The sequence below is a fragment of the Notothenia rossii genome, assembly GCF_949606895.1.
Source record: "Notothenia rossii genome assembly, chromosome: 1".
NCBI lineage: Eukaryota > Metazoa > Chordata > Actinopteri > Perciformes > Nototheniidae > Notothenia > Notothenia rossii.
The window spans coordinates 27,977,647-28,003,882 of record NC_136912.1 but is presented as its reverse complement, the minus strand read 5'-3'; the positions used below and the strand labels follow the sequence as shown (position 1 = coordinate 28,003,882).

At 38.8% G+C, this 26,236-nt stretch overlaps 1 protein-coding gene and 1 long non-coding RNA gene across 3 annotated transcripts; one reads left to right on the top strand and one right to left on the bottom strand.

Moving 5' to 3' along the window:
- Positions 1-172: 172 nt before the first annotated feature.
- On the bottom strand, positions 173-25,618 carry LOC307032673. Of its 2 annotated transcripts, none has more exons than XR_013806349.1 (3): positions 24,406-25,618; positions 21,664-21,730; positions 173-1,553 (listed from the first exon to the last, which is right to left on the bottom strand). It is a non-coding gene; the product is annotated as an uncharacterized lncRNA (long non-coding RNA). The 2 variants fall into 2 exon arrangements; XR_013806350.1 differs by lacking the exon at positions 173-1,553 and adding an exon at positions 7,844-8,951.
- Positions 14,950-17,241, top strand: LOC307032432 (zinc finger protein 862-like). The gene is made up of 4 exons (XM_079670408.1): positions 14,950-15,186; positions 15,323-15,719; positions 15,823-16,131; positions 16,245-17,241. The coding sequence occupies exons 1-4, from the start codon at positions 15,019-15,021 to the stop codon at positions 16,550-16,552; spliced, it is 1,182 nt and encodes a 393-aa protein (XP_079526534.1). The 5' UTR covers positions 14,950-15,018; the 3' UTR covers positions 16,553-17,241.
- Positions 25,619-26,236: the final 618 nt, after the last annotated feature.

Sequence of the window (26,236 nt, the reverse complement as noted above, 5' to 3'; positions counted from 1 at the left end):
GTTTTTGTTTACCCATTAAGCTTACATATTCATACACTGTAGATTGTGCAATAAATAACTGTATCTAATACTGGCAGATGCATTGTAGTATAACTAGGAGTATTTAAAAAACCTCAAGGAACAAATACTTGGAAAAAGTGATGTTTATTAGTTAAAAACTGGACATTTTAATGTATTAATTGTAAAGATAATAGAGAGAAGATCCAACATACATAGAAAAGGGAATACACAATAAGCATTTTGTTTCATTTAGCTGACGCTTTTATTAAAAGCGACTTACAAATAGTATCTATCTATTCTGTGGGTACCACAGATGGGCAGACATTACAAAGAGCACAGCAAACTGTTACCATCTTGTCAAGGGAAGTAGGTTGTCCTTGAGTGGCTGCTTGGCAAAGAGACAGCGGGTTAGTGCTCTGAAGGATGGGGTATTTGTTCCTGACTAGGCCAATGACTCTTTCCACATGGATCCTGACGGCAGCGAGTCCCCTTCTGGATTCAAGTTCCAGTGGATGCAGTTGCTGCTTGCCTTTGGTGAATGCTGGTATTTTCAACTGTGCATTATACAGTCCCACAGTGTCTTTCACATTGAAGCCTCTATCAGCAAGAACAACATCTCCTGCTGATAATTTCTCAAGATATGAGCAGTTTTCTGTAATGTACTTGTCGCTTGTGCGTCCCCCCCAGCCCTTTGACACAAAGGATGTAACACCCTGTGGTGTTATAGAAATTAGATATTTTACAGTGTTGTGGTGCTTGTAATAGGAGTATGTTTGTGCACGTGCCCTTAAATTCTTTGGCTTCTCTACAAACATTTCAAAACAGTCAATGATGGAAGTGCAGTTGCTAAAATTATCCCTGAAACACATGGGCAGACTAACCTGAATTTGATCTTTTGAGGGCAAAGTGGTGACAGTCTGACATACATGACATCTAAAGTATTGTTGAACATTCTGACAACACTGCTCTTAGACATATGAAAAAGATAAACACAAAAATATAAAGGTCAGTTAAGCCTCATTCTCATCAGTGTTAATAAAAAGCTATGAAAGGGAGTCAGTCTTGGACAGAGAGGAAGCCAAAAACAACCATCATTTTAGCATAGCTTGGTAGGCCTGTTAGTTCCTGTACCATCTCAAGGTACTTTTCATTGAAAGACAGCACATTAACTTTGTCCTTAAGACAATTAACCTCAGCTCTTAATCGTGCACACTCGTTTGTCAATGCCTTGACTGTAGCTTGGCAGGCTACATTTGAGCATGGTTCCACAATACCTGAGCTAAGAATGGCTTGAGAGTAACTGCGGTCATCTTTCACACATTCTACCTGTTCAACTAAGGTGATGTCAAGCCCAGTGGCATCACTGGTGCTGGAAGGTGCCACAGTCTCATGGTCACTATCAGAAACCAAAGTCTCAGTCCGTTTCCTTTTCATCTGCTGAGTATGCTCAAATCTGCTGGTGGCATAGATGCTTCTCTGCAGCTGTCCAGCTGACGTGTGCGCAAACAGGCTGGGGATGTAGGCAGGACTCATGGGGTTGTCATTTTTTCTTCCTAAGCAGACAGAGGCAAACATGGTAGAATATTAATGTGTATAAGGCCTCCTAATAACAGTGATGCAAACACACGTATGGTGAAAAAAGAGAGAATTATTCGAAGCAGAAAAAAAATAGCGTAATATACCATCTGACAAAGGCCTGTGCTATAATCCTTCAATTAACTGGCTGTTCTTTATTATACTCAGATCAATAGGAGACAGAGATGTTAAGTTATAAATCAAGAGTTTTTATTATTATTTACAGCAGGGGTGGGGAACCTTTTTCCTTTAAATTTGTACAACATCCTCCGAGGGCCGTACAAATGATTGAACTCAACCTCTGCTTTAAAAAACTAAAATCACAGCCCATTCATTTGGCCTTTCTTTCATCCTGTGCAAAGAAAAAGCAACCTCTTAATCCAGATATCTTACCATGACTCATGTTTGACGCATGCATGCATTCACGTGCACGGTTGTGGCATGACCACCAAAACAGAAAGATATGGACACAAGATGTGTGCAAATGTATTTAGTATCCTATCCATGTGAACATGATTTAAGTGGGGGGGACCTAACCTCCTCTAGGGGGGTCTGGGGGCATGCTCCCCCGGGAAGATTTTTTTTTAAATATTGAAGTTAAAAGCATCAATCTGGTTCACTTTGAGATCAACATGAGGAGATCTATGGAAACATCTCTCAACACCCATATGAAACAGAACTGTAAGCAGATTTTTCTTTTTGGATATTTTACAAATCACTCCCCTTTCAAACTCTATTCTTGTTATTTTTAACGACTTTTTTGTTACCGTCATATAGTATTTTATACCTGTTAATAATGTAGTCTCTAATGTCTCATTAATAACTATAATGATCATATCAAGGTGTGCCTTAACCTCACTGAGCTGAGGTTATTTGAGCTCTCAGGAGAGAGCTCTCTTCCACCTGGTTGTAGAAAAGCTCTTTAAATTCGTGAGCATAGCTAGCTAACCAGATGCTAATAACAACAGATCGCCACTGTGCTTACAACTAAAGACATAGCCTCGCAAACACTGCGGCATGTGTACGGCTCCTTATGGGTACTGCAATATTTGAAGAGCTGGAGCGGCGTTCCGATGCTCTCCGTTACTCCTTTCAGACGAGACATAACCACGTGAAGACACGTTACGCTCGTGTTGTGTTCAATGAACCTGTCCTTGGCCAGGAAAAACAGGCACTCGCTTGTTTAATTATTTTGCAATCTAGATTTCTTCTTGTTTTTTGAAGTGAGAAGTTGTCCGTCAGTCGGACGGACCCTCCCCCCCCCCCCCCCCCCCCCAAAACGAAAACTCTTCGGTTCTCCACAAATTACACAAGTCACCCAAATCAGCGTTAAAAAAGCGGGAGGCGCCGAAAAGCGACTAATTTGCATCTCTGTAATAAGATAATGACAAGTATTACGATCCAACTTAAGTAAAACTAGCAATAATACATGTAATATAAATACACAAGTAATTTAAGGCATGCATTCAATAATATTGAGAATGGCAATTTCTTTCTCAGTTTTCTGCCAGAGATTGTCACAGCCCACAGCACAACAAATCCCAGGCATATCCACAAACTTTATTATTCACGATGTGTCTTTCTCTGTTGCTTCCTCCGTGTTCTCTGTTAGTGTAATGACTTGCTGTGACCGGACACCAAAATGGCGACGCTAGAATACAGTGACGTCACGTGGTACCCACGAATATGTGACTACCGCACAATAGGGGGCGCTATTGAACCGTATTTGCAAAAACGTACGATTTTTTTGTACAGTCTGGAAAAGCTTGTTGGCTGTCACGTGTGTTCCAAGTGTAAAGGCCGTAATTAATTTCAACAAAAAGTTATGTGTCCGTAAGTGTTATACGGAATAGGACACGCCCACATTCATCATTGGTTGCGACCAAGCGGCAAACCCTGGGGATATGGAAGTGCCACACACTGCAGTTCATCTAGTGGCCAGTAGGAGCGGTCGGCAGAAGGGAGCAATTTCCATAGACCCCCATGTTAAAATGCCCAACTTTACAGCAGAAATAAACATGTTTACAACGTGGTTCAAAAAAACATATTCTCTGTATAGTTAGATCCCCCCTTCATGAATATGGATTGGGGGGGTGAAGTTTTTGCCTGCTCAGTTCATCCAGGGAACACAACTTGATCCAGCCGTGGTTGTTTGTTCTTCATGCTTATATATCGGACTATTGTGACTCGCTCTGCGGTTAAAACAGACGGTGCATTAATGCGGTTTTGCGGTAAGTGAAATTCAAGTACTTTATTTATGTATTCATGATTTTAATCAGCTACTTAATGAATGTTAAGGCTTGGGTTAGCGTGTAAGCGAGTGGTAGCTACATCGGTACTAACGATGCTAATAGTAGCCTCCAAGTTAAAATCATAGACTATATATAAAGGTTAAAACGAAATAGACAAGTGTTAAGCGTTAAGTGGGATAATACTGTACAACAAACGGCTTCTGTTTGAGGTTGATAAAATAAGGTCATCCTTGTAACTTAGAGAGATATTTTATTATGTAGGTAGGAACTGTATGCATCGCTAAGGTTAATTTAAATTGGCTATGCTCAAGTATGTAGACAAGCTAATGTTGAAGTAGTGTATGTGAAATCAACCTCACAATAAGTTGTGTGAATATTACAATTATTAATGTCATATTTCAAGATAATTACTTAGATATTACAATATGGTTGGTTGATCTGGAGTTCATTATTGAGCTTACACGTTAACGTCCCCAAACCTTGTTTTTTTTTATTAATTGCATTACCAAATGGGTATCAAATAAACAGTAAGCATAGGTAACACAACTTCCAAAGTTACAGTAAAATAAAAAGAACAATACACAATCCAATATGTTCAACAGAAGAGAATAAGTTATATTGTTTGTACACATGGTACTTTACATATATATCTGTTTGTTTAAGGTGTCCAGGTGATGCAGACAGGCTGGACCAGAGAGTGAGAGACAGAACTGGACTCCTCACAGCAGTGAACTTCAGCACAGGTATAGAGACTCTATTTTTCATACTGTACAAAGAATGAAGAAAGATATTGGTTTAAATGAATGAAGTATTGACTTGAATACACTGATATACATTCCATTAAACAATACTAGATCACCTACACATCAGTTAAGTTGAGGGTTTTTTCCATGCAAAAAGTTACATTTAGATGTTAACAAGCAATATGATTGTGTCAGCTTTCTAATTTAATGTATTGAAGGCAAAGATATTTAACACAGTGAGAACTGCTACTATTTATCTCTCAATATTGTCTGTAAAAAACGTGGTAAAAGTTATTCTTTCAGTGAGACAACAGAGCAAGCTTCTACAGTTGCACTACATTTTGATAACAGTTAAATATTATTTGGATAATAACATACATTTCAATCTTGATGAACTTCATACTGTTCATTCATAATCTGATTGTCTTTGTAGCTCGCTGTTGAAATAAATAAAAACATTACAATTACAAAATAATTATATCTACAGCCCCTAAACACACATAAATAACACACTTGTTCTACAATAATATGTTTTATGTTTCCTGTAATCTTTGTTCGGAAAGGACATGCCTGAAAGACACTAAATGTTTTCCTTCTCTGAGGGTCAAGAAGAACATCCAAGAGGAAAATGAAAAGCGGATGCTATGAGATTTTAAGATCAGGGGCCGTATTCACAAAGGATCTTAGGGCTAAACATAATGGGCGTGTCAGTCTTAAATTTAGGACTCCTAATTGTATTCACTAAGAGCAATTCACAAAGTGTTTTAGGCCTAAAAGTAGCACCAAAGTCTGGGAGAGCTTAAAAGTCCTCGAGAGGACTCCTAACTCAGTAAGACCTATTCACAAAGAATCTGAAAATGGCTGCGAGACGAAATGTTTTGGAGACAATGGAAGACTGTGAATTGATCAAGAGATATAGGCTAAATCGTGAGGGTATCAAACTTGTTGTGGAATTAGAGCGGGATGCAATAACATCCCCGACTAACAGGAATAACCCGATTAGTCCGGAAATAAAATGTTTGGCAACACTACGATATTTAGCAACAGGGAAAATGCAACTTTGCAATGCCGACGATTTAGGAATATCGCAACCATCAGTCAGCCGTGCCATAAACCAAAGCATCAACGCGCTCTCTAGACCACATATCATCCAACAGTTTATCCGGTTTCCTTTGGACAATCAACAACTACACAGGATCAAAGCCAACTTCATGGCAATTGCAGGTATGCCCGGTGTGGTCGGTGCTATTGACGGGACGCACATAAAAATAATTGCGCCATCAAAAGATGAGGACGTGTTCGTCAATAGAAAGAAAGTACATTCCATCAACACGCAGATTGTTTTCATTCATCATGATAGGGGGACTTGAACGGAGGTATGGGCTGTTATTGGAAGTGTTTAAGTGCTGGAAATATGCTCATTGGATAATAGTTTGCAGGGTGCTATTAATTGCCTCCTTGATTTAATGCAATTTACGTATTTGTATTGTTTGCTCTCTCTCTTTAACGTGCATATACAACGTCATTATCGTGGTCTGCACAAACTTGTCATCATGCGTGTATTCTGCTAACTGCACTGTCCATAACTATTTGATAGGAATACATTTCTAGCCTAGGCTATTTCCTTGTTTTTCGGTGATTTAGTGGGCTCGTTTGTGGGATGTTGCGGATGAGTTTCAGCGAGACCGCCTGCTCTGAACAACCAATCACCGTACTGACCGCTTCTAAACTCATGCACGAGAATCAACGTAATCCATAGCAACGGCGCGTCACTCTTAGTTCACTCTTAGTGATTTATCCTTAGTATGAGTAGGTCTCAGCGGCTTTGTGAATAACTTTAAAGAAAAAACTCCTACGTAAAATGTTTTAGCGCGAGTTAGGAGCACTCCTAGCGGTAAGATAAAATGCTTTGTGAATACGGCTCTCGGGGCGCGTTACCTATAGAAATTCTAGCACACTGAGGTTAAATAAATCCATCCCTTTCCACTCTGTCTTTTTCTAATCATACTGTCTTTCTTGGTTGTTAAATGCCATCTGAACAACAAAATTAATGTTTCCTAATGATATTACAGAACTTCTTTTTAAAAATGATTTCAACCATTTAACATATTTACTCAAAATAGCTCTTTCAGTAAACAATGTTCTCCTATAAATTGAAATACTCACATGTTACAAACACCATATCTCCACACACTGCAAAAAGAACATCTCCATATATTCCCCGTTTAAATCCCACTGTTACTTAGAACAACAGTAAAAACCTAGCATACTAACAGATCACAACAATGTAAATTGACTGAAGAGTAGGCCTATGTTTTCTTTCTATTATAATTGTTAATATTATCACTTTTAGTGAACACTTATTCGTATTATCTAAATGCCCTGTCCTTAATCCAGACATGAAAATAGTTTGAGTGTAAACATTTGTTTTTCCCTTTCTGTTTACACTCTAAAGATTCTTTAAATTATTATGGATTAATTACTAGTCCCTTTGATACTTCTGATCAAGATTATTTATGTGTAATGCTTTAAATATACAAATGTGTTAAATGTAATAGTTCTAAATTTGAACAGTGGTTCTAGTTCTGACTAAAATAATATACAATATGTCAAGCAGATGGAGCCAAACCTTAATTTACCATTAGTTTATTTTGTGCCACACCCTGTTGGCCACCAGAAGGCAGCACCTGACCAGGAATGAGCTTCACTTCAGCCACAATACCTCTGACTCCCTTTTTTCACTCACATAAACTTTTTGCAAACTTTCTCATCTATTTTTCTGTTCTTTTACACCAAAACAACGTAAACATCTTAGTATTTTAACAACCAAATGCTATATGTTTCTGTTCAAAAGCCCTAAGCTGTCCCTGCCACAATTTTTAGGATAATATAGTAAGTTCATAGGAAGGAATGAGACAATTAAGCTATCGTCACTCACTTAACGTAATCACCCTTTTAAACCTATGCCGTCCTTGACGGGCTCTCCCAAAAAGTCTTCACTTACTATAAATATCTTGAATCCAATCACTTGCCCTATTCTTCGTTTTCTCTCAAAACACAGCCTCCACACAGTGGTGGAGCCTCAAGACGGAGGATTTAAACTATTTTCTGATAAGGTCCCAGACTCTTATTTTTAATTTTTTCTATAAGGTCCCAGACTCTTACATTTAACACTTCTATAAGGTCCCAGACTCTTATGTTTATGTTCTAATAATCATCATGTTCTGGAACACACATAAGGTAACAAGCACACACACAACCATGACTCACACTGAATGGGGGAAATATTAATATGTCTCAGATGATCAAGGAACAAGACCAACTGTTGCTAAAAACCTACTATAAAACAAAAGATCTGGATTATGAAATATACCCAGACAATCATTTATTCTCTTCTATCATCAACAACTGCTGTTATTACACTGAGCAACAGTACAACCAGAGCATATATCATCAGAGGGCAAGCTATCTATTATTCACTTTAACAGCAGAAGCATGTATGCAAACTTTAATCTCATCAAGGAATATTTAAATCAGTTTCAACAAACATTTAGCATCATTGCCATATCTGAAACTTGGATCACGGAGGACAAAGGCAGAGACTTTGAGCTGGAGGGCTATACTCAAATACAAAAATAGACAAAACAAGGGTGGAGGAGGAGTAGCCTTGTATGTGGACAATACTTTACAATTTATTAAGGTGATGAATTATATGTCAACAGTGATTGATAATGGATTGGAATGTATAACGATTGAAATCTGCAAAGAAAAAACGAAAAATGTAATCATCAGTTGTATACCAGCCTACAGAGCACCGGCTCTAGTATTGAGATTTTTAAGGACTGGATGGAGGAAATATTCTCAAAAGTGATTCATAAAACAGTTTTTATTTGTGGTGACTTCAATATTGACCTTCTAAATCCAAATAATCACAGCATGACAGAAGAATATATCAACACAATGTACATGAGTTCATATCCAAAAATTACTAGACCCAGCAGAATCACATCGCACTTTGCTACTCTCATAGACAATATTCACAAATGACATAGAAAACAATCCAGTAAGTGGACTTTTAATAAATGATATAAGTGACCACCTACCAGTATTTGCAGTTTATGACAGAAACTATAGTAATAACATGCCGGACAAAGCTATTCAATACAGACGAGTTAGATCAGAGGAAGCAATGAACGCTTTAAAAAATGCCTTACTGGCACAAAGATGGGATGATTTATACAAAGAAAACAATATTGACAGTGAATATGATCAATTCCTGAGAATGTTTTTATCATTATATAATACATACTGCCCAATTGTCAAATACAGTAGAAAAATGAAATATGGAGAATGTCCATGGATGAAGGGGTTTACAAAATGCCTGAAAAAAGAAAAATTCATTGTATAGAGATTTCATGCGAAACAAATCAAAAGAGACAGAGATTAGATATAAAAAATATAAAAATAAATTAACAATTATAATAAGGACCTGCAAAAGGGAATACTATCGGAAAATACTAGACAAAAATAAAAACAACATTAAAGGAATATGGAGCACACTGAATAGTAACCTCCAAACATCTTTAATTGTGTAACTTTTTTGTAAAGCTCTTTTAGTTTTAAACCTGATTTTTATAAGCTTCTTAGTTTTTGCAACAGTCTGTAAATATACACAACTTTATAATAAAATGCACACATTTACCTTTTTCTAGACTAAACACAGGTATGATCCAAAGTTAAAAAAATATGAGGCTATCATGAGGTTGTTAACATCGCAATTTATCAGTGGATGTTTGCTGGATCTACTTGCAAACAGCTTGTTTCCTGACGGACACACACAGTGTTGAGACCGGTCAGGTAGAGACCGGTCTCCAGTCAGCACCGCTGCAGACTCGCTGTTTGAGGGCTTGATTAGCAATAGTGTGGCGCACCCTCCGCGCAAACGGAGGGGTAGTTTGTAGGTGTAGGGTGTAGGGGGCAGTTTGGGAATGGGCCTAAGTGTTTCCCTGTTTTGGATTTTGCCTCAAAACCTTCGGCCTGTTCCATATATAACTCGCAGTCTATTGGTGCATGGAGATAAGCTGTCTTCACATCCATTTGGTGTAGAATAAGATCATCCTGTAAAGCCACCTGCATCAATGTATGTACAGAAGTCATATTTGCTGTCGGTGAAAAAGTTTCCTTGTAATCAATTCCCTCTAGACTGAAAAAAAGGGGAAAGTGGGGTTGTTCAATTTGCAAATATGCATTTAATATATTAAACATAATTTATTCATGTTTCTCGTCGAAACATCAATCAATCATGTAGAACTATGTTAGTCTTGAGGGGTGTACGTTCTATAAGTCTCAATCATGTTAAGAAATAAGAAAAACGTTATCCCAGCAAGCGGGGAACGTTCTCACAACTTTGGCTAACGTTACCTACAGTATTGGTTCTAACAAGGTTTTAAAGAAACGTTTTAATCTGATGTTCAAAGAACCTTTTTATGATGTTTATTTGTTCAAATAATGTTCCTATAAGGTTTAAGGTTAACTGCAACATAACGTTTTAACTGCAACATTCAGAGGATGTTTTGAGGATGTTATTAAGGCCTGAGATGACAGAAAGTTTTTTTATAAAACGTTCCTTTAATGTGATATGTTAACAAAGGTGTAACGTTTTGCCTGCAACATTCTAAGGATGTGTTTTGGACGTTGTTGGGGTAACACATTAAAGATGTTCTCTATAAAACATTCCCTCAATGTTACATGATAACAAATGAAAAAAAAATTCAAAGCAACGTTCTGAAAATGTTTTCAGGATGTTATTGAGGCCTGAGATGAGTGAAAGGGTTGTATAAATTGTTCCCTCAATGTTTCCTGATAACAAATGAAGAACATTCTCCAAGAAACATTCTGAAAATGTTTTCAGGATGTTATTGAGGCCTGAGATGACAGAAAGTGTTTTATAAAATGTTCCTTTAATGTGATATGTTAAAAAAGGTGGAACGTTTTGCCTGCAACATTCTAAGGATGTGTTTTGGACGTTGTTGGGGTAACACATTAAAGATGTTCTTTATAAAAAGTTCCCTCAATGTTACAAGATAACAAATGAAGAACCTTTTTAAAGCAACATTCTGAAAATGTTTTCAGGATGTTATTGAGGCCTGAGATGAGAGAAAGGGTTGTATAAATTGTTCCCTCAATGTTTCCTGATAACAAATGAAGAACATTCTCCAAGAAACATTCTGAAAATGTTTTCAGGATGTTATTGAGGCCTGAGATGACAGAAAGTATTTTATAAAATGTTCCTTTAATGTGATATGTTAACAAAGGTGGAACGTTTTGCCTGCAACATTCTAAGGATGTGTTTTGGACGTTGTTGGGTAACACATTAAAGATGTTCTTTATAAAACGTTCCCTGAATGTTACATGATAACAAATGAAGAACATTTTCGAAGCAACATTCTGAAAATGTTTTCAGGATGTTATTGAGGCCTGAGATGACAGAAAGTATTTTATAAAATGTTCCTTTAATGTGATATGTTAACAAAGGTGGAACGTTTTGCCTGCAACATTCTAAGGATGTGTTTTGGACGTTGTTGGGTAACACATTAAAGATGTTCTTTATAAAACGTTCCCTGAATGTTACATGATAACAAATGAAGAACATTTTCGAAGCAACATTCTGAAAATGTTTTCAGGATGTTATTGAGGCCTGAGATGACAGAAAGTATTTTATAAAATGTTCCTTTAATGTGATATGTTAACAAAGGTGGAACGTTTTGCCTGCAACATTCTAAGGATGTGTTTTGGACATTGTTGGGTAACACATTAAAGATGTTCTTCATAAAACGTTCCCTCAATGCTACATGATAACAAATGAAGAACATTCTCCAAGAAACATTCTGAAAAAGCAGATATTGCATGTTTGTGGTGGCATGTGTGAGTTCCCAGCTAGAAATGTTTGTTACCATTCGTTGTTCTAGGAATGTTTTCAGCAGGACGTTTTATTTTGGTTCCCAGAATGTTCTTCTGAAAGGTAGGATATCGTTCTTTAAAAACATTCTTGAAATGTTTGGTGATAACCTTCTTAAGATGTTTTTGATAACCTTCTTAAGATGTTTTTGATAACATTATTAGAACATTATGCCCTACTGTTCTTAAAACGTTTTCAGCGGGGCGTTTTATTTAGGTTCCCAGAATGTTCTTCTGAAAGGTAGGATAACTTTTTCTAAAAACATTCTTAACATTTTTGGTGATAACTTTCTTAAGATGTATGAGCGTATACATCTTAATAATAAGTGCCGTTCGAATTCTCTACATGATAGGAAAGGAGGTTTCAAACTTCCTTTATAAACTCCTTTAGCTTAGGAACCACTGAACCTCCCTTACCGAAAGGAGAGGAGAAAATGACAGAACGTATTTTTATAAAATGTTCCTTTCATGTGATATGTTAACAAAGGTGGAACGTTTTGCCTGCAACATTCTAAGGATGTGTTTTGGACGCTCTTGGGGTAACACATTAAAGATGTTCTTTTATAGAACATTCCCTCAATGTTACATGATAACAAATAAAGAACATTCTCCAAGCAACATTCTGAAAACGTTTTAAGGATGTTATTGAGGCCTGAGATGACAAAGTGTTTTATAAAATGTTCCTTTAATGTGATAAGTCAACAAAGGAGGAACGTTTTGCCTGCAACATTCTAAGGATGTGTTTTGAACGTTGTTGGGGTAACACATTAAAGATGTTCTTTTATAGAACATTCCCTCAATGTTACATGATAACCAAAGAAGAACATTTTGAAAGCCAGATTTGGATAATGTTTTCAGGATGTTATTCTTTTTTTATAAAACGTTGCTGTTATGGCAAATATTAACATGGTCATGGTCAACGTCAGATTTATTTCTATAGCGCTTTAAAAAACAAACTTGTTGCATTTGTTTGAAAAGGATGTTTTAAAAATAATCTGATGTCACCATATTTTCCTTTTGAAAAAAACAAGCACGTAATTCATGATATTGCATGTTTGCGTAGGCATGTCTGAGTTCCCAGCTAGACATTGTTGGTTCTAAAAACATTTTGAGAATGTTACCATTCATTGTTCTAGGAATGGTTTCATCGAGAAGTTTTATTTTGGTTCCTAGAATTTACTTCTGAAAGGTAGGATAACGTTCTCTAAAAACATTCTTAAAATGTTTGGTGATAACATTGTTCGAACATTATACCCCAAGTGTTTTTGTTGTTTATGCACATATCTCTATTGTCATATGATCCAGGGCTTGACATTAAGGCTTGTCCGATTGTCCGGGACAAGTAAAAAAAATGGTCGGACAAGCATAATACAGTTTAACTTGTCCGAACGGACAAGTGCATTTTTGGGGGGGGGGGGGAAATCACCCAAACGAAATAGTAACGTTATTCCATCTGAAGTGCCTGTCTCGCAGTGTCGCAATCTCCGTACCTGTACGTCAATATTATGACTGCAGTGATTGGTAGAAATATTTGACCCGCGGGAAATTGGTGTGAACACGAACCCGCGAGTGCCTGCTTGCGCGGCTGGTGTGTCGCTGTCACGCTCGCGACTCATCTATCCTCGATATCCAGTCAGTGAGTAATGAGTTCAAGATGTCCTGGCTGCAGGCGCCAAAAGCGAACCAAGCCCCAGGAAAGCGACCTAGGCGAGATCCTGAAAAATCGGCTGCCTCCAAATTAGATTATGAAACAAAACGCAAAAGAAACTTCCTTCCATCATGGACCGAGAAGTTTCCTTGGCTCCGGTACACCGAAGAAGCAGGAGAAGAGCATATGATGTACTGCTCAACCTGCCGCAGTTTGCCCGACATTGCAGACACGTAAGTGACAACTTTTATTTTTGCTAACGTTAGATAATTGACTATTTATCTGATGTGTGAAGATGATGAGATTCGAAATAAACTGAACTGTGTAGTCTAGCTAGTTATCCTGACTGACGTTCACAGTTGACAAACGTTGTGTAAAATGCTATATAACGTTATCTAGCTAACGTAAGCTATTTAATGTGTTCTATGATATTATTGATGTCGACGTTATTATTAGGTGGTCGTTTGTTGTGTTATTGGAGTGGACAGAGGAAGGAGTGGTTATGTTGATGATCAGATATCAAGTCTTCCGTGATTTGATTGGACTATAGTGTAAAATGTATAGGCAGACTATTCCTAACGTTCTCACAAGCTAACGGTCACGACTCGAGACATTAATAACTGTGCTAGAGCAAGCTGCTGCTATGCAAAAATGGTTATCGTTGTGTGTAAAACATTAGATCATCAATCCGACTGACGCTGGAAATGATTGACCGTTTGTGTAGCCAATGAAATTCAGATAATAATGACTGTAACGGATCCCCATATTATTATCCCCGTATTATAGTCCAGTAGGGTGTGTTCAATTATGTTAATTCATTTCCATTTTTCAAATCCAGGTCCTCGTCCTTGTTTAAAGGAACCGGGTCATTCCGATATGACACCTTGTCAACTCATGCTCTAAGTAAGCGACACCAGCTTACTGAAGCTGCAGACAGAGCCAGACAGAGGGGACCTGATGCTCCACTGCCACCTGTCCTCACAGGGCTCCACAGGATGGAGGAGACAATTTTGGTTAAAATGACCAACATAATGCATGCTGCTTATTATGTAGCCAGGACAGAACAGCCCTTCACCCACTTCACAACCCTACATGGGTTAATAAACAGGACGGGAGGACAACTTCCCAACTGCTATGCGTCCAACAAGGCTTGTGAACGGTATGATATTCACAAAATGTTCATTTATAGGCAGTCAAAAAGAACAAGCAAAGATGCATTATTTCAGTGTTTTTCGTCTTGCTTTGATTCTGACTTTCCAAAACAACACCATAACAATTTGTATTGCTGTCTCTCCCCCATCAGGTTGGTTGTTATTATTTATGAAATGGAGCTGGAGAAACTACTGCAGAAGCTGAAAGTGGCTAAATACTTCTCAGTTATGATTGATGGAGCCACCGATACAGCCACCCTAGAGAACGAGTTGGTGTACGTTCGATACATGGACACGGAGGGTCCCATCAATTCATATTTGAAAATTGAGGACGTTAAGCATGCAAATGCAGCTGGTGTGCTTGAAGCTGTTTATGCAGGTGAGAAATGTTTTTTTATCAAATCTTTTTTACGGTACTGTAGCATATAAGTTCATTATTGCTTCTGTATTGGGAGTTATTGCTTCTGTGTTCTCTATGCTGATTCTTTTGTTCAGCTTTTAGTGTGGCTGGCTTGGTGGATTGGAGGGAGCGTCTGGTGGGCTTTGGGAGTGATGGTGCAGCAGTCAATGTTGGATGCAGGACAGGTGTTGCTACTCGCCTCAAAGAGCAAGTCCAGCATCTCATACCCATCCATTGCATCGCTCATCGTCTGGAGTTGGGCGTGGTCAGTGCGATCAAAGAAAACCCTAAGATGCAACAGCTTCAGGCGACCCTATGCAGCATCTATGAGCAGTACCATTATGCTCCAAAAGCACTTCGTGAGCTCCGGATGATTGCGGAGGCCATGGAGGAGAAGGTACTGAAGCCCACCACGCTACATGGGGCCCGCTGGGTGCCCTATGTTCACCGTGCAGCCAAGGTAGATGCAGTGGTTACATGTGCAGTATTGTGGCATATTTAATATTATAGATTTTATTTATTTAATTGTTTTCACAAACCGTGTTGTCAGTATAACTTTAAAACAATATATATATATATATTTTTAACCATTTCAGGTATTGTGTGATAGCTTTCCTGTGATCCTGGCACACTTTGAGGACATGGCAAGCCTCGAACGTCGGCCCAAACCATCGGCTGCTGTGACAGGAAGGGCCAAGAAGGTGTCCAGCTATTTGAAGGACTACGGCAGTGTCCTCTTCCTCCACTTCCTCTGTGATGTCCTTGACCACCTTGCCACCCTTTCCAAGGTTTTTCAAAAGGATAGTGTGACAGTGTGTGAGGCGGTGGAGAGCCAGGAGAGGTGTTTCTGGAACCTGTCCTCCCTTAAGACCAGAATGGGGCTGTGCATGGAGACCTTTGTGGAGCAGAGCAATGGATCCGGATGCTACAAGGGTGTCCAACTGAACAGGGCTTCTTCCTCCACGCTTGAGCCACAAAGGGCAGCAGTGATAGGTATGACACCTTTTAAATAAAAAAAAAAATATATATATATAGTCTCTGGTGTATTAAAAGGTGTCAAAGTCAGTGTAGTGATTGTGCATTTATTCTCATACAGATGCAGTCATCAGTCACTTGGATGAGCGTCTGAAGGACTTGCATCAAGACAGCATAGTGGCTAAGTTCAGGGCACTAGATCCCTCTTGCTGGCCCAAGTATGACCACACTGATGCTGTGGCAAGAGAGACCTTCACTCAGCATGGTCAGGAAGAAATTAAGAGCCTATCTGGATTTTACAAGGAGCTCTTGGCCAAGGCAGGGATTACACCAGAGGAGGTTATAGCCGAGTATGCCCAGTATAAGAGCTTCGCTCTCAGGCGGTCAGCTGTTCCAATGAGGGACATTTTTCTCAGTGTCCTGCAATCAGGTGTGTGTCAGTATAATGTTAAGTGTGTATTTTAAAAGTTACAAAAAAAAAGCAGAAAGTAGAATTTCTTGAAGGAAATTAATTCATATATTTTTGTCTCATTGTATTCCCAGAGGAGAGGAGAGCCATGTTCCGCTGCTTATGTCATCTGATGGAGATCTATATGGTTCTCCCGGTCTCCACTGCAGTGTGCGAACGTGGCTTCTCTACAATGAAGCGAGTCAAGACCGACTGGAGGTCAAGCCTTACCACCGCTCAACTCCAGAGGCTCATGTTCATCTCCATCCAAGGTCCCGCTCTGGAAGACTTTGATGCAGCCTCAGCTGCCCAGCGATGGTGGACATCAAGCCTGCGCAGGCGTAGACCAGGGTTTAACCCTGGTCAAGAGAGAGGGGAGATGAGGAGGATGAGCTGGTGTTGATGGGGAGTGAAGATGAGCTGGAGGAGTGATCAATCAGTATTATGGCAAAAGACTTATTTTCAACACAGGGCAGCAGCGTGAGCACTTTGCCCGGCTCCGGACTGCATTTTTTGCCGTGCAACCAATACATTTTTGAAGAACGTTTATTTTTCATTTCGTTTTGTAAACTCATTTGGAGGCAGCCGAAATTTGCCGCCTTTCAATCGTTCTGAATGAATGGCAGCGGAAGGCCATTTTGGAATTATTGCGGTACACACATTACAAAATACACACATTTTCCATGGGACTTTTATAGACTTTGGACCTGTATGATTAAGTTTTCAGGCTATGGAACCGTTATGTTTTTCAGCTCCTACCTCTCAGAACACAAAAGTAAGGAGCAACTATTTTATTTCAGTGTGTTCAAACCTGTTTCTCTTTTACATTAGCACTCAAAGTGATATTTTTAAACATAAATGTTTAACATGATTACATAGCATGATATTTTTTATTAGCACCCAAAGTGATTTTTCTTTATTGTGTAAGAAACTTCAGAATGTTACCTTTCAAAAGAGACCATCTTATGCATGTGCTATAAGTATAAAGTATTATAAATAGCTAATTACTTTGGGTATGCAATCGAATGGCGTTTTATGCCAGACTGTTTATGTTATAAAATGTGCCTGATTAAGTTATTCATATTCATATTAATTGTCCAAATCTCTTGTCGGTTTTATTCATTTTTTTTAATAGGCTTTTATTTTCACAAGTAAATTTCGGACAAGTGGGTTTAGCCTTCGGACAAGTAAAATGGCTGGGTTAAGTTAATGTCAAGCCCTGTGATCCATATAATAACAATCAGAAAACCAAAGACAGACAAATAGAAACACGGACCGACTATCACTGCCCGTCCCTGAAACCCCTGTTAGTGTTTGTATGTGTTTCTTTCTACTGTGTGTCTCTCTCTCTGCCTGCTGGTCTGCTATACACGGCTGGGAGCAATCTCCAATCAACCACACCTGCAACCTGCTCGTCAGCCACACTATGAAAACCTGCACCCTGCATTCATTCCCTGCCGGATTGTTGCCGTGAACGGTTTGTTGCGTGCCGCTCTAGCTTTTTACCAGCATATTCTTTGACAACTTTGCCTGCTTTTGCCTCACACTGATTTTTGTGTCTCTCCCAGGAGGAATCCAAGGCCTTCCACACTCCCAAGACCGGCCAGGCCTCTCTACCCACCCTGGAACAACTGTTTCCCACTGCCGCCATAACCAACCTCCACTCCCAGCTCCCCTTTTCTAATAAACAAATGTTACTTTCACCAGCTGATTCCGTGTCATCCTTTTACATGTGTTAATAGTCAAATTCCAATAGTTAAATAAACTATCGTAATCATCCTAATGACCACAGTGGTCAGTCCACTTACCCAGGAATTTTGAGTTGAACAATTACAGGAATATTATGTCTTCATGTTCAAATAATGTAAACATATTTTAGTAAATTGTTACCATAGACCATTTGCATAATTTCTTTAACATAAACCATGTTATCCTTCTCTAAAATAATAACATTCTGGCAACATAAAAAATCGAACTTGCAGTTGGAAATGTTTTAAGAACAGTACGGCATAATGTTCTAACAATGTTATCAAAAATATTTTAAGAATGTTTTTAGAGAATGTTATCCTACCTTTCAGAAGAACATTCTGGGAACCAAAATAAAAGCTTCTGCTGAAAACGTTTTAAGAATAGTAGGGCATAATGTTCTAACAATGTTTTCAAAAACATTTTAAGAAGGTTATTACCAAACATTTTAAGAATGTTTTTAGAGAGCTTTATCCTACCTTTCAGAAGAACATTCTGGAAACCAAACAAAAACTTCCTGCTAAAAACGTTTTAAGAATAGGAGGGCATAATGTTCTAACAATGTTATCACCAAACATTTTAAGAATGTTTTTAGAGAATGTTATCCTACCTTTCAGAATAACGTTCTGGGAATCAAACAAAAACTTCCCGCTGAAAACCTTCCTAGAACAATGACTGTAACATTCTCAGAATGTTTTTAGAACCAAACATTTCTAGCTGGGATGTTTGTCTCTGTAACTCCGCCCACTGAGCACATACGTCAGCAGCTTATTCCGCAGCCGATTACTCAGCTTCTAATTATTATTTACAAATATTTTATTCACAAATTAATATGGTCGGACTCAAACCCGTACTTTAATAGTTTCGTAATTGAACCTGAACAATATGGCACTTTAATGGACAAGCTGTAAAGCAGAAAAAAATTGCAAAATATATTTATTTTTTAAAATGTGAAGCTTTTTCTTTTTTAAACAAAGGAGGGGGGGGAGGGGTTCTACCATTTTTTCTTCCCGCATCGGAGGAGTAAGCTGGTTCTGTCCCGAGAACATCTCTACAAGGTAAAAGTTATTTAAAGTTATTTAATGTCATCAAATGTTCGTCATAGTTACAGGTTATCACAAGACGCATTGTTTGCAAAAAGCAGGGTTCACATTTGCCGTTACAACGAGCAACGTAAATACAGCTGTCAATTTGTAAACATTGTCATTCACTGGTGTTTGCTAGGATAAAGCCATGAAAATCATAAGGTGAGTTTATATTGATTGACTTGTGTTTAGCATGTTTTTTTATACTGTGAGTATTTGTAGAGCGTAAGTCCGACAGTTGCTTGATTTACAATATTTAAAACTATGAACCTTGCCCAAAGTTATGCACATTAAAACGAGCTCAGTGGGGAGGGGGGAGTCATATCTGATGGATGAGCTTGCGGCATGTTTGCATGTCTATAGGCTACGTCTTGTTTTAAATTATTGTTTCATGTCTGCTGTCAGGCGGTGTAGAACTTTACTGCGTTGGTCTGGCTCTGCATGTCTACTGTTGTGCCGACTTTTAAGGGCGCTGATGCAGGTTGTAGGCCTACCTTACGTTAAGCGACCATCTTTACCCATTTAAGGTGTTGATGGTTAAAGATACAATATTGTCTGTGGGACCGCAGTGTTTTCCCTAAAAAACTGTGTTTATGTCTCTGCTTTGATCGACTGTGTTGTACTCATTGCTTTAGTATAGGCTACCGTAGCTTTTTACACTGGAGGCGCCCATCTCGGCCGAAGTCGGTTCATATTAACCTAAAGGTACATAATTAAATGGTAAATGTCGCCTTTAAGGAGCAGAACATTTTTGTTTTATTTGTGTGTGAATAATGAAATCATTTCTAATATGTTTTTCTGTGATAGGTAATTGGTGTGGAGAAGATTGACCTCAGCCTTGCTTTGAACATTGTTCCAAAGGCTGTAGTAAATGGTGAGTATTCAAATGTTTTGTGTGATTTACTTGACTAACTTAAACTTGATCTTTAACTAATTGAAAACTGGTATTAGTCTGACAATTTCTGAATATTTATTCATAACATTTACATACTGCAAACATTGCAGGGATATACACATTTTCTGATTTATTAGGCAAAAGTTATTCAGAAAGTGAGAGGCAAAAGCCAAACATTCTGTGATAAAGCCTCCTTCACAAAAGTGATAATGTTTTGTTTGTTGAAATGGCAATAAGGGAGTTTCTTATATGTAGTCTTATATTAGAGTAATACTTATTTTAAGTCGCTTTGGAAAAAAACGTAAACTAAATGAAATGTAATGTAGTCTAACCTGGATGTTCGTACTTGATATAAAAAGTTATTCTCACTATAGTGCCAAAACAGGAGTAATGTGGTCCATTTTCCGTGCTCTGGTCAATACATTTTGAATCAGCTGAAGCAACTTAACTGAGTTTTTGGTACACCCTGATAATAAAGAGTTACAATAAGCTAGCCTTGAAGTCAAAAATGCATGGACTAGTTTCTCTGCGTCGTTTTGAGGCAAGCACACAACTACAATAATAACATCATTAGAAAATGAAATGATTTCATGATTTTTATGACTGTGATATTTTGTTTTCTTTGATAAATGCGAAGTTTAAGCGTATAACACTATAACAACACTGCCCCTCCAATCAAGATTTCTCTCTCAGCTGGATGTGCTATCTGAAAAGCTTCTGAAGGTTTTTGAGAAGAGAGGAGGACAGATAGGCCAGCTTCTGAACTGTATTATGTCAAACATGACTCAAGTAAGAATTCATTTTAAGGAAATTATACATAGAGTCAATAGTGTACACATTTCATTGAGCAAAATAGATTCTTTCTTTTCTTATTCCCCTTCACTTTGGTTGATGATGTCGATTTAAGGCGAGAATGTCTTCTCAAGGCGCTGTGTGTGTACCTCAATGAGAGAGTTTGTGGACAATAGAAGCAATATTTGACCTTTTGATTTTTTTGTTGGGTGTTAAAATATGTATTTATTGACACACCAAATAGTATATAGCCTAAAGTATGTGAACATCCCTGTTTTTTGTTTAATAGCCAGACTACACTGAAAAGCTAGAGGGCTATTAATTTAAAACGGATACAGGAAATGAGGTCAGTCAGGAGTATATCAGATAACAAGGAGAATTAAAAGTACTGAAATCTGACCAAATGTACTTGTTAAACACAGGGACTTAGTAATGGGTATATATATGTATTGATTTGTTAGATCTCACTCTGTTCCTTTTGTGACTGTGCACTCTGCAGGCAGAAGATGAAGACGTCATTCTGCGGTCCATTCAGTGAGACTTTATGTTGTCAAACACAATTCCACCATGAGAGCCGATGACAGATGAGACCAGAGGACAGATTGTCCTGGAAGGCCAACAGGTACTAACTGATGTGGACAACATTGCATTAGCTGCTACCAAGCTGTTTTTTACATTTTTTCCAAAGCGACTTAAAATAAGTATTACTGTAATATAAGACTACATATAAGAAACACCCTTATAGCCATTTCAACAAACAAATCATTATCACTTTTGTGAAGGAGGCTTTATCACAGAATGTTTGGCTTTTGCCTCTCACTTTCTGAATAACTTTTGCCTAATAAATCAGAAAATGTGTATATCCCTGCAATGTTTGCAGTATGTAAATGTTATGAATAAATATTCAGAAATTGTCAGACTAATACCGGTTTTCAATTAGTTAAAGATCAAGTTGAAGTTAGTCAAGTAAATCACACAAAACATTTGAATACTCACCATTTACTACAGCCTTTGGAACAATGTTCAAAGGAAGGCTGAGGTCAATTTTCTCCACACCAATTACCTATCACAGAAAAACATATTTTAAATTATTTCATTATTCACACACAAGTAAAACCAAAATGTTCTGCTCCTTAAAGGCGACATTTACCATTTAATTATGTAACTTTAGGTTAATATGAACCGACTTCGGCCGAGATGGGCGCCTCCAGTGTAAAAAGCTACATTAGCCTATACTAATGCAATGAGTACAACTTTGTACGGAGCCATACACATCAGCGTTGCGAGCTCATTTCCATTGGTTTCAATGGAGACGTGCACTGCAGCAGCGCGCACCGCTTGTCATGTGACGAGGAACAACCAATCACAACCGAGAAACATCTCAACTTCTGTAAACACAAGTGTACGGCAAATATGGAAGATAAGTTCATTTCACAGCGGGCGGATCGTAACCCTTACTTTAAGATCTGTCCGGCATGTCCCCCATATTCATGGTATGTGCACCGCTGCTAAAATGTAACACAATCATTAGTATCCTCCACTTTCCAGTATCAAGTGTCGCTTTCCAGCACACACCCCCACACACAATATTGTGTCTCTGTTTTGATCTGTGTGTATTTACGGTATTTACATGAACACAGAGTGGATCAAAGCAGAGACATAAACACAGTTTTTTAGGGAAAACACTGCGGTCCCACAGACAATATTCTATCTTTAACAATCAACACCTTAAATGGGTAAAGATGGTCGCTTAACGTAAGGTAGGCCTACAACCTGCATCAACGCCCTTAAAAATCGGCACAAGAGTAGACATGCAGAGCCGGACCGACGCAGTAAAGTTCTACACCGCCTGACAGCAGACATGAAACAATAATTTAAAACAAGACGTAGCCTATAGACATACAAACATGCCGCAAGCTCATCCATCAGATATGACTCCCCCCTCCCCACTGAGCTCGTTTTAATGTGCATAACTTTGGGCAAAGTTCATAGTTTTAAATATTTTAAATCAAGCAACTGCCGGACTTACACTCTACAAATACTCACAGTATTAAAAAACACGCTAAACACAAGTCAATCAATATAAACTCACCTTATGATTCTCATGGCTTTATCCTAGCAAACACCAGTGAATGACAATGTTTACAAATTGACAGCTGTATTTACGTTGCTCGTTGTAACGGCAAATATGAACTCTGCTTTTTGCAAACAATGCGTCTTGTGATAACCTGTAACTATGACGAACATTTGATGACATTAAATAACTTTAAATAACTTTGACCTTGTAGAGATGTTCTCGGGACAGAACCAGCTTACTCCTCCAATGCGAGAAGAAAAAATGGCAGAACCCCTCCTCCCCTCCTTTGTTTAAAAAAGAAAAAGCTTCACATTTTAAAAAATAAATATATTTTTTCTTATTTCTTAACATGACTGAGACTTATAGAACGTACACCCCTCAAGATTAACATAGTTCTACATGATTGATTGATGTTTCGACGAGAAACATGAATAAATTATGTTTCATATATTAAATGCATATTTGCAAATTGAACAACCCCACTTTCCCCTTTTTTTCAGTGTAGTGGGATAGCGTCATGCACTCTCTCCCTGTTCTCTTTTAGCACCATCTTTCTGGATCTGACTAGCCAATAATTCTCCTCACTATAGGACTGTACACCCAAATTAGGCTCTCTCTGATTCTGGTTGACCATTTTAGTCCCTGCTGGTGTTGTGGTAATAGTTTCTCCATAAGTGTCATCATCCATATAATGATTTGTCTGAGTCTGACTATCTGCGCTACTCTTGGTGATACATTTGACCAGCCTATGTTTCAGGACTTTCCCTGTCTCAGGATAAAATACTTGGAATGCTGGGCTATATTTGTCGTATCCTACAAAAATACCCTTTGCACATCTAGAATCTAGCTTCTTCTTATCCTGCTTATACCCGTAGCATTCAGAGCCAAATATTTTCATGTTGGACACGTTGGGTGTTTTGCCAGTAAAAACACGGTTTGGTGTCTGCTCTAGACGCTAACAGTAACACCTGTTACGTATCTGTGCTGCTGTTTGTACAGCATGTCCATAACTGCTTTGGGAGGTTACTCTCTAATAGCATGCATCGTGACACCTCAAATAAGATCCTCCAAACCTCTCTCGGCAGTACCGTTCTGGTGAGGTGAGTAGGGGGCACTTGTCTCGTGACTTATCCCTATTGTCCTAAGTAAAGTTTGAAACTCATGCCTGGTGAATTCAGTACCGTTGTCAGATCTTATGCAATTAATGTGTCCATATGGAGCAGTATCCGCTAATAATTTTTCAGTAGCTTTTGCTGTATCACTCTTTGCTTTGATATAGTAGGGAAAAATCCTCCCACCATAATCATCAGTAAATGCTATTGCATATCTGTACCAGTCTTTATCTGCTGGTTCTATTGGACCGCATAGGTCTGTATGTACTAGCTCTAGTACTGTCTTAGCTTTTGCATCTGCCTGCCTGTTTCTGCTTTGTGTAAATTTTCCCTGCGTACATATTTCCCAGTTATGGTTAAACATGTCATGTTTCCCTTTGATCGACATACCTTTAATCACTTTCTCAAGTTTAGACACATCCTCAAAATTACATCGACCAAGTATTCTACGCCATGTCTGGATGTCATGACAAACATCATCAGTATTTTCATCCTCCACTGTGCTAAGGTAATATAGCCTACCATACACATCAATTTTAAACTTGGTACCATTTTGATGAATCAGCCAATCATCACCGTCGTTGAAACGGACCTCAGCTCCGCTGGCTGTCGCTGCTTTCACGCAGAAAATGTCCTGTGGAAAAGATGGGATGTAAAGCGCTCGTTTGAGCCTCGTTTTCACTTGCCATCCCTCGCTGTCGAGCAGAACAACTTCGGCTTCTCCCCTCATCTTTGCCATCCCGGTCGTTTTCGTTCCATCTGACAGCTCTATCACATTGTACATGGTCCTTGGGTCTAAAGCTCTTATCGATTGTCTTAAACTTTGCCGTGTCATTAATCATGTGTGTCGTGGCACCACAGTCGACCATAAGACCTCTCTTATTTCCCACTTGATTTTGACAGTCACTTATTTTGAAAAAGAATGATGCACCGGTATCATCCTCCGTGTCTCCGTCTGCCTTCACCTGATCACGGTCCAGCCCTCTGCCTCGGCCTCGCCCCCTTCCTCGATATGGCGTGTCCCACCGTTGCTCCTCTCGCCTCGCTTGGATCTCGTTAGGGCATGTCCTAGCCATATGCCCCATCTTTCAGCATGTGTAGCATTCAGTGTCGGCTGAGTCCGTCTTCTTCCCTCTTCCACGTCCTCTTGTCTTCGCCCCGCTAGTCCTCATAACGCCATCCTCGTCCGCATTCATGTCACTCGTCCTATACTTGTCAGTGCTCTCATAGCTCCGCAGTTTAGCTTTGAACTCACCGAACGTTAGACGGTCGTTGGTTTGAGTGACGTGCACGACAAACGTGTTGAATGAGTCCGGTAACCCCTTCACTTCAATCTGCAGCCCGTCACTGATATTTTCTTCGGCCCTTCTCAAAGACGTGAATATAGTCTTTTCTTCCATCTCGTTTCGCGTCTCTCATTATGAGTGATGAACTCTTATTATCTAGACACTGCACTAATTCAGCATATGCTTCTGCATTCTTTGTTGCGTCTTCTTCAAGTGCTTGTTCGTCGTTGTAGTCTATCACTGGCTCTTCCAGGATAACTTCAGTGAGGCTGCGCAGTTCCATGTGCGCCAAAAACCTTGTCTCCCATAACTCAACGTTTTTCTCGTCACCGTTGAATAACAACTTAAACCACCTTTGGCCTCCTTGACTGGGCCCATAACGTGAGACATTATATTCAGCAGAAGTCTCCACGTTTGCAGTCAACCAAAGTAGTTTGTAAATATGTTAACGGTCAGAAAAAACACACGACCACATCGCACTGAGTTTGTCCTGGAGTACTGACCGTTTATTACATCTGCGCATGCTCATTAGCATCACCACGTTTCACGCACATTCTGATGATGTCATAGACATGAACTGAAACATGACTTGTTCTTATACAAATATGCTTAACAATATTTATGGTATTATTTTCACATATTTCTCTCCATTCTTCCTTCTGCCAACGGTGTCACAATTTCTCGTCCCTCCCGTTTTTGTGCATGGAGGACCGCACATTTTCCCGTCAAGTTTGTTTTTTATAAATCGCAAACATTGCTTGGAAACTGGCGTACGCCATCTTTTGAAGGCCCTTTTCACAGCAGCTTTTTTGGATAGCTTAAAGTAATGTTGTACAATCACAACCGGGGGCCTTACAGGGTTAAGGGCTATTGTTTATTGTTATTTACTTTAAGATGTTTATTCTTAACCAATAATTTTATTTAAAAACTCATTTAAATGATGTGTGTGTCTCTGTTTTCCTGATGATACACTGAGAGAATGAGCTCATGGGCTGCTGATCACCATAAGCTAAAAAGTCTGTATATTGCACTACATTTGTATAATGTGAGCTTCGTTGTATAGCCGTGGGAACATGTTTCAAATGAGGGGTGCT

Bases quoted from the DNA above. Each gene is read 5' to 3' on its own strand.
- LOC307032432 (XM_079670408.1), top strand. From the start codon at position 15,019: ATGCAACAGCTTCAGGCGACCCTATGCAGCATCTATGAGCAGTACCAT. The intron at 15,187-15,322 runs GTAGATGCAGTG...TAACCATTTCAG, and splicing joins ATGTTCACCGTGCAGCCAAG to GTATTGTGTGATAGCTTTCC. The intron at 15,720-15,822 runs GTATGACACCTT...ATTCTCATACAG, and splicing joins ACAAAGGGCAGCAGTGATAG to ATGCAGTCATCAGTCACTTG.